Raw genomic sequence first — 14,927 nt, 5'->3', positions numbered from 1 at the left:
GCTTCACATCATGTTTTTCAATTCAGGAATGGCAGTGAATCAGTTAAATAACCCAACACCATATTTTGATGTCTCCACACATTTCCAAAATACCCCAAACTGTATGTTTTAAAAGTTATGCGGCCCTAAATTAATTAGCTATGCTCGCATATGGCCCATTATTAAATAAAAAAATATGTCAAGTAAAAAGAGCAGCAATCTCCCAAAACGAGAGTCCCATTAATTATGAACTACTTTGTGAGCTGCTAATGAAAGGCACCATCGTAACATTCAAAGTGACTGGACGTGTAGCCTCTTGTGATGCTTTATTTGATACGCCGTTTCTTTGTTGATGAATTGCTTTAAAGATGGGTAATGATTGGATTGGATTGGATATGCCTTTATTCGTGTCACAGCAAAACGCATCAAAGCAAACGTTCTGGTTTATAGGAGGACCCCGGAGCCCCTTGTCAAATGTTTCTTTTCATCAACACAAAGCCGATAGTATGAAGGGGGAGAAGGAGCTAAAAGAAGCTCCTTTAGGAACATTTTTCGTTGTGCGATAGGTTCCAATTATAAGTCACCGTATTCTTACGTGATGGTGATATTTGCACTCGCTCGTGAAATCCGGTTTGATCAGACAATGCTTTTCCATAACATCCTCACCTTTCGCTCCTCCAGGTCAGGTCTCTCCATGCTGACCACGGCCGCCAACAGTTGGTCCTCCAAGCCATCTCTTGTCACCGTGAAATTGATCAAAGTGCATTGGGCCTGCAGCTCCGGCTGGTAATGAGGACTGGCAAGTTTGGTGTGCAGAATGAGGCGGAAACCTGGGTTGTACTCGCATTCTTTGTCGCCAATCTTTATATATCTGTTTTAAAAAAAGGAAGTCTGGTTAATAAAAGATTCTGAAAAGCAGGTATTCTCATGTCAACCACTTTTGAGATGGTCAAGTCCTTGACATTTAAACAATCGGGCATGCACATTTTGTGCTTTACGGCCCAATAGAGAGGGGAAGAAGAACCCCTAGCTAAGCAGTTAGCAATAAAATAAAAAATGCATATCTTCTTTATCTTTTTTCCATTTGACTATTATGCCCTTCATGATTTAGGATGTTACCACTCCTTTATAATTGCAGAGTCAAAACAATAATAATAATAATAATAATAATCATCATCATCATACTAATCATACTAATACGACTACTAATAATAAAAATCATCGCCATGATCATCATGATCATCATAACAATCATAACAATCAATAATCATAATATTCATAATACTAATCATTATATTCATACTAATAATAATAATAAGTATAGTAATCATAATAATAATCACAATAATCACAACAACAACAATAATAATAATAATAATAATAATAATACAGTAAAGTCTAGTTATATCGATATCGGATATAGCGATAGTCCCGGTTATAGCGATACTATTTCTATGCACGCACGGAGAAAATTACATGCAAACAGGGTCGGATATATCGATAGTCCCGGTTATATCGATATTTTTTCCGACTCCCTTGAATATCGATATAACGAGACTTTACTGTAATAATAATAATAATCATACCACTACTGCTACTACTACTAATACTAATAATAATAATAAAAAGAAGAAGAAGAATAATAATAATCATCATCATAATAATTATCATCATAATAATCATCACAATAATAATAATCATCTCTTCATTTATCAGAAAAAAGGAGTTAATTCCTAAACTATATGGGTCTGGAGTTATATGAGCTTGAAATGAGGGCGGCTGTCCAAAATACAATGCAATACATATACTGTATATTGGTTTATATAGCGCTTTAACTGAAGCTGGAACAAAGCGCTAACATGGAAAAAAGGGAAATGCTGCTCCCTTGTGGAAGCAAAAAACATTGCCAGAGGTCTGACCAGTGCTTTATCTGCACCCAAGCAAGAAAAAAAAAAAACTAATTCGGTAATGGCGGTCTACATCAATTCCCGAATAGATTTGTGAATGGCAGTGAATGTGTTAATATTTTCTTACCTGCCCTTCTTAATGGTTTCTCTTCCTAGTAGTGGTCCAAGAACAGGATCCAAATATTCTTCCAAATTCTCAATCAGAACCACATCGCCTTGTGCCAAAGCTCTCTCAATGACATCCAGGTACCTTTTTAAAAGAAATCAATCGCAAGGTAAAACTGTGATGAAAATGACGCTTCCTCACTTTGGTAATTCTAAACCAACATGTCGCAGTACATGTGAGATCATCATGTGGGCCTTGTGTGGACAAAAACAATGTAATTAAAATCATGTTTTATTTATCTTGGCAACCACTTATAGCACAGGTGTCAAAGTCAAGGCCCGCGGGCCAAATCCGGCCCGCCACATCATTTTTTTTCGGCCCGTGAAAGCAAATCAAACTTGTTAAATTTCACGATGATTGCTAAAATCTGAGCCAAAATTTCATATTTTTGGATGTCAACCACAATAAAAGTTATTATTCTCGACTTCAGATTTGAAAATGAGTTATTCATTAATTTGCTGTGTGCTCTATATGTAATATTTGAAGGGATTTAAACATTCTAATGGGTTCCCCAAATTCATAACGGCCCTCGAGAGGAAACCATAACTACAATGTGGCCCGCGGCAAAAAATGACTTTGACACCCCTGACTTATAGCAACACAGCAGAAGATTATGCCCTTCCACTAGATGACAGTAGGAACAAAGTTAACATATTGTTCATACTATAAGGCACATAAAGCCTTGATTTTTATCAAAATATGATCCCGCGCCTTATACGCAGGTGCGCCTTTATGGGAATTAACGTTGAGCCACATCAAGCCCGCAACTACTGTAGGCAGCAACCAACTCCATTTCTCCCCATAGAAGAAGTAGTGCATAACCCCAGCTTCTAATGTTGCGCCTCATAATGTGGTGTGCCTGATACAGTATTTGGAAAACTTTGATATTGTATAACTATTGTATTTGGAAAACTTGTTTTCATTCATTGAAGGTGCGCCCTATAGTCCAGTGTGCCTTATACATGGAAAAAAGTTTGAAAATACACCATCCATTGGGGGTGTGCCTTATAAACCGGAAAATATGATATTCCACTTGAGATATTTGGCCTGAAACAATCACATTACTTGCGAATACACCGGAAAATATGGTAGTTTGCGAGATCTCCGCCGCTATTATGAAACAGAAAAACAAACAATAGCATACTCACCAACTATTCAAACGGACAAAGGAGACCAGGAAGTCTTCGAAGGATATGTAGCCTCTTGTGAATGTGATCCCATGAGCCTTGCGTGCCTTTTTATGAATTGATTGTCTATGCACTTTGGTCTATCATTTATTGTTTTGTAATTGCCATTTGTATATATACAGGTATGTAAATAAAGCTGGATTGTATTGTATTGTATTCCCTTTAGCATAGTACCATCTATTAAATGCATATTGACACCAGCGTCCACTATTGTAGCTTCTCTTATATAATGTAGTGTGCCATATACAGTAAAGTCTCGTTATATCGATATTCAAGGGAGTCCGAAAAAATATCGATATAACCGGGACTATCGATATATCCAACCCTGTTTGCATGTAATTTTCTCTGTGCGTGCATAGAAATAGTATCGATATAACCGGGACTATCGATATATCTGATATCGATATAACGAGACTTTACTGTATAATGTAAAATAAAACCATGCATCCACTTTTTATGTATCATTTGGCTAAGTGGTGCGCTGTGACGTATTTCCCGATGGTAAGTTCAATTACATTCGGGTAACACCGCCATAGATAACGACTTACCCTCTCTGTCCAATGCGGGTGACGTGGAGACGTTCAGCGTATTTGGTCTTAATCCACTTGATGCCCTGCAACTGAGGGTCTACCATGAGGGGCCAACGTTGACAGGAAGTAAGAATGGTGGCGTTCTCAGTCGACATCCTGTCTGCGGGTAGTCCTTCATTCTGCCATGCGGCAATGTCAGCATCATCCGTGAGCATGGTTAATGGGTCCAATCCGGGTGTTACTGGTATGGGAACCTTGGGGAATATCACCAGATATGTAGATCATTACTGGAAATGGTGAAAGTACTACAGTTTAATTTATTCGGGAATTGAAAATATGACAGAGCACCATTCCCGAATGTGTTTTTTCATGCTTGGGTGCAGATAAAGCGCTGGCCAGTGCCTCTGGCAATGTTTTTTTTTTGTTTCCACAAGTGGGGAGCATTTCCCTTTTTTCCATGTTAGCGCTTTGCTCCAGTTTCAGCTGTTGTTAAAGCGCTATATAAGCCCATATGTATGTAGCGTATTTTGGACAGCCGCCTTCATTTCAAACTCATATAACTCCAGACCAATATAATTTAGGAATTAACTCATTTTTTTTCTGAGGAAAGAAGAGATTCTAAGGTTTCTAATGCTATATTTAATATTTATATAGTCCTAAAACTCAATATTCCGTGGGTTCTGATATCCAAGTGACAATGACAAAAACCCTGGCACTGGAGTGGACACATCTTTGGACATTTTCTGGCAGTCTTCTTCTTCTTTTCATTTCAGCTTTTCCCTTCAAGGGGTCGCCACAGCATATCAGAATCCTCCATCTTTAGAGGTTTGATCTGCATGTTTGTTTTGGCCAAGCTTCCTGACACAACCCTCTGTATTTATCTGGGCTTGGGACCGGCGCAAGAAGACTTATGTCCCTTTGTGGCTACAGAACAAGCAACTCGCTCAGTAAAAGGTTCCCCAACACAAAATGGTCATCGGCACAGCAACATTCAAAAAAGCAAAAACTACACTCACCATTTGATGACATTTTCTGGCAATGAATGAGTTAAAAAAAAAAACATAGAACATCAATATTTTCAAGTATTTGAGATCAAATTGCGTCAGTAGGGGGATGGTTAGTGATGGAGCAAACTATGGCTCGGCGGCTCTGAGGGAAGGTGATCCTCCAAGCAATCGAGCTGGAGGTGAATAGGCTGCTCCACGGGCATGATTGAAGTTGTCCACTTGAGTGGGCGATGAGCCCACTTCTGAAGGAAGTGGGTAGTATGACGTGCATCAACATCGTGCTTGTGGATGTGACCTGGCTATCAAGTCAAGGAACTTGGCTATTTTTGTTATTGTCAGTCAACACGTTTTTAACTCATTCACTGCCAGACATGTGCAAAAATGTGTCCAATCTAGTGCCAAGGTTTTTGTCATTGTCACTCACTTTAAAACTCTTCTTTTACATTTAAAGCTATCCATAACCTTTCCCCCATACCTTTCTGACCTTCTTCAAATTTCTATTCCCTCAGATCCTCTTCTTCCCTCCACCTCTGTGTGCCCCCCTGCCCACCTCAACATGATGGGGGACAGCGCTTTCAGCTGCTCTGCCCCCAAACTCTGAAACTCACTTCCTCCCGACATTCGTAACATCTCTTCCCACCTTCAAGTCCCATCTCAAAACCCACCTATTTAAAATGGCATTTTCTGTGTAGCTCTATCTCTTGTTTCTATTTGTATTCTATTTATAATTGTATTTTATTTTTTATTGTATCTATGTTCTTCTGTGACTGTAAAGTGTCCTTGAGAGCTTTGAAAGGCGCTTGAACTAAAATGTATTGTTATTATTATTACTCAAATACCAGAACCCATAGAATATTTAGTTTTAGGACTACATAAACTTTCAATACAGCGTTTGGCCATGTTTTCCAAGTCTCCTTGTTGCAACACACCTGATTCAAATGAGCAGGTTCAATGTAAGACTTCCGCATCGTTTGGTGATTATCTGATTATTTGAATCAGGTGTATTGAAACAGGGAGACTTGGAAAACATGCAGGAGGGTAGCTCTCCAGGATCAGGAGTGCCCACCCCTGTCTTAGACTCTCTTGTTTCATCAGAATAAAAGAGTTAATTCCTAAATTATATGGGTCTGGAGTTATATGAGCTTGAAATGAGGGCGTATGTACAAAATACAATGCAATACATACGTACATATTGGTTGACATAGCGCTTGAACAACAGCTGAAGCTGGAACAGTGCTAACATGGAAAAAAGGGAAAAGCTGCCCCCTTGTGGAAGGGAAAAAAAACATTGCCAGAGGTACGACCAGCGCTTTATCGTCACCCAAGCATGAAAAACCAAAATCCAAACACATTCGGGAATGACACTCTACGTCATATTTTCAAATTTTTCAAAGCAAGTTTTAGGGCGCCACCAATAAAAATGGTAGTTATGAAATTTATTATTGTTATTTTTTTTTTTAATGTCACACAAGTGTCTGGTTATTGACGATAACCAATCAGACAAATGAAAGCGACCCACCGTCAGATGACTAAGATAAGGCTTCCACGTTTCAGCCATGAGCTGTTTCCTGTAGTGTTTGGTGAAGTAACCGAGGTAGGAGATGAAGGCGGTGATCAGGAGGACATCGCCACACAGCGTCTTTTCCTGTTTTTGGAAACTTTCAATCGCGTCCGCCCAGCGTACGTTCTCAGATGTGAGACCTCCCACCTTAAAAATAAGACATACTGTTACGATAGTCCCAAAGGGTCCCCCCCCAACCCACCAATCACTCCTGATATAAATTAATCTGCGATCTCAAACGACGCAAGAAAATAAGTTTGTCACCTTCAGGTCCACTTTTAATGGGCTGTTCTATTCTTTACTGCCTCTCTGCTCATGTAACAACACCTTTACTCTTTACTGCTGCAGCGATGTCATTTTCCTCCAGGGATCAACAATATTCAACTTAATATCCCAGCTTTTCCAAACTTAAGTGACACCGCCCTTGGGTGCCGCAGTAACTTCTCTAAGCATACATCACAAAAAAAAAACACTGCACACTTCAGCATGTTGGCAACATTTGCATTGATATTCGCGACTGACTAAAAGACAACAAGAAAAAAAAAAACATTCTCTATTATTGCAGCTGTCAGGCATTCTGCTTCCAAATAATAATTTAGATTAACGGCGTCAACAGTCCTCTTGTTTGTTTTGTTCCGGTCAGCAGAATTACACATTATGCATATGTGGGTGAGAGAGATACTGAATATATGGATTTGCATTTGAGAAGGAGAAACAGCATAAATGTACCGACTATGTGCATCAGGATTAATAATACAGTGGTGGAATGAAATCATATTAGAAATAAAAAAATAAAAAATAAAAGTAAAAAAAAAATGATTGCATGTAACTATTATAACTAATCCAATGTACTGTATTTTCCGGCGTATAAGGCGCACCCCTAATGAATGGTGTATAATAAAACTTTTTCCATATATAAAGCGCAGCGGACTATAAGGCACACCTTCAATGAATGAAAATAGTTTTCTAAATCTAATATAAAATTTTATTTTAAATACAGTAAAGTCTCGTTATATCGATATCGGATATATCGATAGTCCCGGTTATATCGATACTATTTCTATGCACGCACGGAGAAAATTACATGCAAACAGGGTCGGATATATGGATAGTCCCGGTTATATCGATATTTTTTCGGACTCCCTTGAATATCGATATAACGAGACTTTACTGTATAAAATTTAGTCGGTTATATTTGGGATATTTTAAGTTTGTTTAGCTGCCGTCCTCCTTTTCCTATTTTGCCTATATGCAAGTAATCTGATTAATGTTTCAGGCCAAATATCCTAAATTGAATACCGTAATTTCTGGTGTATAAGGTGCACCGGAATATAAGGCGCACCCCTAATATTGGATTGGATGTACCTTTATTTGTCTTGCAGTGGAGAAATTTACATTTTACAGCAACAAAGTTATGAAAGGAAGAGGAAAGGAATATATGGTGTATATTCAAACTTTTTGCATGTATAAGGCACACCGGACAAAAAGGCGCAAGTTCAATGAATGAAAACAGTTAAATATAAAATTTAGTCGGTGGCTGCTGACAGTAGTTGCGAGATCTGGAGTGGCTCAATATTCGTAACACCGATTCTCTTCCCACCTTCAAGTCCCATCTCAAAACCCACCTATTTAAAATTGCATTTTCTGTGTAGCGCTCTCTCTTGTTTCTATTTATAATTGTATTTTATTTATTGCATTCTATTTGTGATTGTATTTTATTTATTATAGAACCTATGCTTGTCTGTGACTATAAAGTGTCCTTGAGAGCTTTGAAAGGCGCTGAAAATGTAATGTATTATTATTATTATTATTATTATTATCAATATTACTTCACGCATAAGGCGCGTTGGCATATAAGGTGCAGGGTCATCCTTTCAAGATAATTAAGGATTTTGGGAGCACCTTATACACCGGAAAATACAGTATTTATGGCTGCACAATTTTGCACCGATGTGTCATGTGCTTAAACTCCATAGGACTAAACCCTGATTCGTAACAATCCAGTGTTGTTCCAAATAAATATTTAAACCTGATGAAAAAAAGAAGCAACACCATCAACAAATCCTAAAACACACTTTTGTTTTTAAAACTTAGCTAACATGCTGTATTATTTTCTGACTATGCAATGATATTTTTAAGATGGTGGCGCAAGAGTGGCTGCCTTTACAGCAGCTCATCTACTTTTTTGTTTTTCTTCTTTCTTCCTTTCAGAACTTTGCTCCCGTAAATCAGAACTTTCTCTGTTTAAAGATAAAGTATTCCTAAGTCTTTTTTACGTGCAGCAATAAATCTGCTTTTCCTTTCGGCTTTTCCCTTGACGGGGTCGCCACAGCAAATCAGTGTCCTCCATCTTCAGAGGTTTGATCCGCATTTTTGTTTTGGCCAAGCTTTTATGTCGGATGCCCTTCCTTACACAACCCTCTGTATTTATCCGAGCTTGGGACCGGCACAAGAAGACTTATGTCCCTTTGTGGCTACAGAACAAGCAACTCACTCAGTCAAAGGCTCCCAAACACAAAATGGTCATCGGCACAGCAACATTAAAAAAAAAGCAAAAACTATACTCACCATTCAGCTCTAATGGTAATCATTACTATACATCAGGGGTGTCAAAGTCATTTTTTGCCGCGGGCCACATTGTAGTTATGGTTTCCTCTCGAGGGCCGTTATGAATTTGGGGAACCCATTAGAATGTTTAAATCCCTTCAAATATTACAGATAGAGCACATAGCAAATTAATGAATAACTCGTTTTCAAATCTGAAGTCAAGAATAATGACTTTTATTGTGGTTGACATCCAAAAATATGAAATTTTGGCTCAGATTTTAGCAATCATCGTGGAATTTAACAAGTTTGATTTTCTTTCGCGGGCCGAAAAAAATGATGTGGCGGGCCGGATTTGGCCCGCGGGCCTTGACTTTGACACCTGTGCTATACATTATGCCTATTTTGCTTGATGCAGTGTTTATTATGTGCAGCAATAAATGTTTAGCTTCAATCAGGATTGATCCCCATTTAGCAAAGTATTCCACCAAATGCAAATGGGGACTGTGCTATATTCATCTGCCGCTTCACTTGCATCCACGTCGATTGTGTCCATTTGCATCCCTTATTGCGCCGAGCCGGATGAAAGTATCGAGCAAAACGGGATATGCTCACCAGGCGGTTTGCCAGGGAAATAGTATGCGCGGTCGATTCTGCTTCCTGTTGACACTTTAGTTTCTCTGCGGTGGCTTTCTCGAACTTTGCTGTGAGCTTGGCCAGGTTCTCATTAAGGTGCTGTGGTAGCAACAAACACACACAAGAACAACTTTTGTCAATTGTTCCGAGTGCAAGATGGAGGCATACAGAAACAAATAGCTCACCGTCGTCTGTGAGTGACACAGAGTAGGGAGTAAAAAAAATCGGATCTGCAATGGATTTATTTTTATCACGTGGAGGCAATTAGCACGAGGCCAAACAGGATTATCCAGCGAAGGCACACTGGTTCAGGAGATTAGTTTGAGGATTGAGTATTCCCCCTGTTCCTCACTTTTCTAGCCCAAATGATCTGACGAAGTGCACGGGGTTGGGATGAGAAATGACAAACAGAAGTCACGCTGGATCTTATTAACAATCGTCACTGGAAACGCGGCAGGATTTGATGCGAGTGAACAGACGCCGCCCAGACCTTTGTGCTCTGCTGGGGCTCTCCGGAGCCTCTGAGGTTGTGAATGTCAAGCGTCGCTGAGAAACAATTATTTACAGCTGCTATTATCAATAGGGGCTTTAGGCTGATGGGTTGAGTTTTGATTAATGAACGGTAAAAAAATAAAAAGGCTAAATAGCACTCGCGCCGGCTTTGTATTGACGAACTGCTGGGGGAGTGTAGAATTACCATCTGAGCTGGCGTGTCAACAACTGTCACTCAAACGGTGATAAAATTATTCATCTCCCCAAATTGTTCCTTCAAGTTTATTGCCTCGGGTTGTTTTGCTTTCATTTCGGTGGAATCCAATTTGATACAACGACAGGGTTCAGCCACGTTTGTGTATCAAGAATATTTCTGCATACAAAGGTATCTATGTATGTTTTTTAACATCCCATACAATATTAAAATATCCACCCTAGAACATAACAGAACCAGAGAACAGAAAGGTCTAAATCCAAAGGTCACTATTCAGAAATTCATCGATTTGTATCCTGAAAAACTCACCTATTTTCAGTTTTCATTCATTCATTCATTCATTCATTCATTCATTCATTCATTCATTTTTTTTAAAAATCAAAACAGACTATCAAATAGGTTCAAATGGAGTATACTGTATAATTAACAATAATATAATTATATAAACATAAGCTGTATTTGCGATCTAGCTGCCTAGCTATCTAGCTCTCTTTGCTATCTAGCTGGATAGCTTTATAGCTATCCAGCTAGCTATTAGCTATCTATTAGCTAGCGAGGTAGTTTTCTCTTGATTTGAGTTACTTTCGGGTTGAGTGAACGCTGGCGCGTGTGGCTGCCGCTGCTCACCCGCAGAAAAACTTATCCTGTGACTGTAAAGTGACCTTTATAGATTTGAAAGGCGCTTATAAATGATATGTATTATTATTATTATTATTATTATTATTATTACAAGCACTGTTTTAAAGTAATATACCATATTTTCCGGTGTATAAGGCGCACCAGAGTATAAGGCGTACCCCAATGAATGGCTTATTTTCAAACTTTTTGCCTGTATAATGAGCACCGGACTATAAGGTGCAGGGTCATCTTTTGAAGAAAATCAAGGTTTTTGGGTCCACGTATACACCGGAAAATCCAGTAAATTGTGTTAAGGAAATATGTTGAAGTGAAATATCACCCGTGAATTTTAATACAGTAAAGTCTCATTATATCGATATTCAAGGGAGTCCGAAAAAATATCGATATAACCGGGACTATCGATATATCCAATATCGATATAATGAGACTTTACTGTATATCCTTTGAGCTAGAAAGTATCGATCCGGTGTTTTATTTTATGCCTGGTGTCTTACATTGATCTTCGTTTTGATGGTGGCGAGCTTCCCTTGCGCAGTAGCCAGCTCGGCGTTGGCTTTCCGCAAAGCCTGGCGCTTGGGTTCGACCTCGCAGTAGACTTGGTAGAACTTGACGATATTCAAGACCCAGGAGCAAAGGCCTGCCGCCGCGTTCGACTTTGAGGCAACTAATTCCGGCTGGAACGTTGGATCCTGAATGGATTAAAGACGTACACGCTGATTAAATAGTTTGACCACATTTTATAGCATTTTGATGAGGTGTGGGGGGGGGGGTGCTAGTTGGGAGCTTAATTGGAATGGAAGCCTTGGGCAGGGTATGGATCTTCTTCTGGGAAAGGGGAGGTAGTGTGCACAATGATTCATAAAGAGAGCACCCAAATATAAAACAACTACTGTATTTTCTGGTGTATAAGGTGCACCGGAGTATACGGCGCACCTCCAATGAATGGTGTATTTTCAAACTTTTTCCATATATAAGACGCTCCTGACTATAATGTCCGGAGAAAAAAAATCACACTTTCAATGAATGAAAAAGGCTTTCCAAATACAGTATAATATATACAAGTTTTCCATAATATAACGTGCTACAGTAGAGGCTGGAGTTACGCACTACTACAGTAGTAGCGAGACCTGTTATGGCTCAATATTATTGGACATCTAAGGCGGACCTGCGTACAAGGCGCAGGGTCATATTTTGAAGAAAATCAAGACTTTAGGGTGCACCTGATACACCGTGAATTGCGGTACTTGCGTGACAAATGCTCTGAAAATTATATGGTTAACCGTCATGCAATCTTAATGAAATACAGTAAAGTCTCGTTATATCGATATTCAAGGGAGTCCGAAAAAATATCGATATAACCGGGACTATCGATATATCCGACCATGTTTGCATGTAATTTTCTCCGTGCGTGCATAGAAATAGTATCGATATAACCGGGACTATCGATATATCCGATATCGATATAACGAGACTTTACTGTATATCCAACTGGTACACAGATGCAAGCTCCTAAACTTCATTTGACAAAGATAAGGCCTTCATATTTCATGTATAAATGCAAACCACATGTTGATGGACCCTCTATGTGTCGTGATGATATTTTCAGTTTCATTTTTGAACACTGAGAAATTCTAAAACAAAAAAAGTGACCAAGAAATGGCTCCAATCAGAGAACCATATGTTCAAAATCATTTTTTTGCACCAAATGGTTCATCCATAAAATAGATGAATAATCCAGTTTTGGTTGAATGATAGCAATTGCATTTTCAAGTAAGCAGCTCAAAAAATAATAATAAAATAGTGATCCATATTTGATATTCGTGTTTCATTCATTATTAATTTGCTCATTCCAAAGTCTATTAAATTGCCAATATCCAATTAACTTCTAGTAAATTGAAGCGACAGATAAGGTGTTGAAGAAAGAAACCGGTTCATTTCAATGCTTAAATCACAAACATGTTCTGTATTGGAGTAGCCCAGTGATCTAGTGGTTAGCGCGTCGACCTCACAATGTCGAGGTTCAGGGTTCCATTCATATCATATCATATCATCTGGATGGCAAGATATACATATTTTTTAATGAACTTTTCGCTTTACGAACATTAAATTTGTGAGAATGTAATCTTGGCATACAAACTAGTTTTCGGCAAACGAACCAAACCACACAGCACCATGTTGGCTGGCGGACTCGTTTTCGGCGGAAAAACACCAAACCACACGGTTGACGTGGTTTGCTATCGAGTGGAGTACTTTTGCTATTAAAAAGACGTCACCACAGGCTAGTGTTAAGCCGAAGTGGACACAAAAGAAAATTACGATAGAGCAGAAAAAGGAGATTGTCAAAAAACATGAACGAGGTGTGCGTTTGTGTGATTTAGCGTGCCAGTATCGACCATTGCTACGTGTGGCTAAGGGTGTTTCTGGGTTTTCTAAGCAACGGTCTCAGGGAATAGAAGAGGTTGAAAAACTTCTGTTGATATGGATTAACGAAAGGATAGCAGGGAACAGTGTGAGTTAGGGTATTATCACCGAGAAAGCACAGCAAGTTCGCTTGGATATCATCAAGAGGCAACTACATCAATGCCCATCACAAAGGTAAATAAAACCACTTTATTATACAGTTTATTGATTGATTTAAATACAATACAATAGCACATGTATTACACATAAAACACACATAAAACAAGGTATATTTTGTTTAGTTTTAAGGCTTATTTAGTATCAAAAATATGTTTTATAGGAACCTGGGAACGGATTATTCTCATTTTAATGGTTTCTTATGGGAAATAATTGTTTGGAAGACACACTTTTCACCTTACACTTTCTGGGAACCAATTAAGTTCATAAACTGATGTATCACTGTACTGTTTGTACTGTATTGCCTGAGTATTTTCACATGTGAAATATTTTTATGGGAAAAAATGCGCACAACTCAGAAGAGTCATGTTCAAATCCATATCAGTGCAAACAGCGCATTACCAATAATACAGCAATGTGACATACAGTAAAGTCTCGTTATATCGATATTCAAGGGAGTCCGAAAAAATATCGATATAACCGGGACTATCGATATATCCGACCCTGTTTGCATGTAATTTTCTCCGTGCGTGCATAGAAATAGTATCGATATAACCGGGACTATCAATATATCCGATATCGATATAACGAGACTTTACTGTAATTTGTATACTGTAATCCAATGTCATAAAAAAGAAGAAAAAAAGCAAGAATTAATTATGCTAGCTTCATTTGACTAAATGCAAGTGAAGTATGATTAGTTGTTTATACTCCAATTGTTTGTTACCTTACTCCAACTATAAATACAAATTCAGTATTAGCTATTCTCATAGGAGGAAACAAATAAATGACCTACTCACCTGTAAGTAAGGCTGAATAGCTTTCAGAGAAGCCTCTGGTATGTTTTCCTTGTTGAACTTTATGAGGGAATCAAGGAACGTATCCACTTTTGCCATCATCACCTTTGCGGCCTTCCAACTACGATCCTTTGGGACTTTGCCGCCAGGCGACATTAAGACCATGACAGCCGCTGTGACATTGGTAACCGCCGTCACTGGGGAGCCGAAGGACTTTAACTCTGTCAGGTTGTTCTAAAAAAAAGTAGGGGATCAAAGGAATCATCGTATAATTAAAGACTCATGAATGGTCCGTTTAGCGATGGGGGGTGGGTGGAAAAAGTAAAAGGTTAAGAAAAGAAAGGGATTAACCTGCAATGACTTTGAGGAGACAACAGAGAATTTAAATTAGGACATTTTACAGAGTTTCGGAGAGCAATGATTGAACTGTCTGTTCTGGTTGTTTCGCTACAAAGACCCTTTTATATGTAAAGGGTGTTTTATAAATTCCCACAGGTGGCACATAAACCTATATGGGTTTCACGGGCTGAACTAAAATACCAGAGGAGCATAGAGATGACATTATTTCAGTTGAGATAAAATTCAATCGTCTCATCTCTACCAAACGGCCAAACGGTTTATCAGCTATATGGTGTATGGCGACCATCCACATTGCGAGAGGTTCAAGATCATCGGTGCCGCCTGACAACTG

General features: G+C 38.7%; 1 protein-coding gene across 2 annotated transcripts in view; it reads right to left on the bottom strand.

The window, feature by feature from the left end:
* The window catches only part of dnah9 (dynein, axonemal, heavy chain 9), a 163,534-nt gene that overhangs the window by 41,706 nt on the left and 106,901 nt on the right, over nt 1–14,927 (bottom strand). For both annotated transcript variants that reach the window (XM_089015298.1, XM_089015297.1), the window contains 7 exons: nt 14,240–14,470; nt 11,357–11,551; nt 9,497–9,616; nt 6,296–6,484; nt 3,788–4,023; nt 2,014–2,136; nt 646–850 (listed from right to left, as the gene is read on the bottom strand). In XM_089015298.1, the coding sequence (XP_088871424.1) occupies nt 646–850; nt 2,014–2,136; nt 3,788–4,023; nt 6,296–6,484; nt 9,497–9,616; nt 11,357–11,551; nt 14,240–14,470 (1,299 nt within the window). The remainder of the gene's footprint in view (nt 1–645; nt 851–2,013; nt 2,137–3,787; nt 4,024–6,295; nt 6,485–9,496; nt 9,617–11,356; nt 11,552–14,239; nt 14,471–14,927) is intronic.

Source organism: Hippocampus bargibanti, linkage group LG15 (assembly GCF_051943395.1).
Source record: "Hippocampus bargibanti isolate YZ-2025 linkage group LG15, ASM5194339v1, whole genome shotgun sequence".
Taxonomy (NCBI): domain Eukaryota; kingdom Metazoa; phylum Chordata; class Actinopteri; order Syngnathiformes; family Syngnathidae; genus Hippocampus; species Hippocampus bargibanti.
This window is presented reverse-complemented; position numbering and strand designations above follow the sequence as displayed.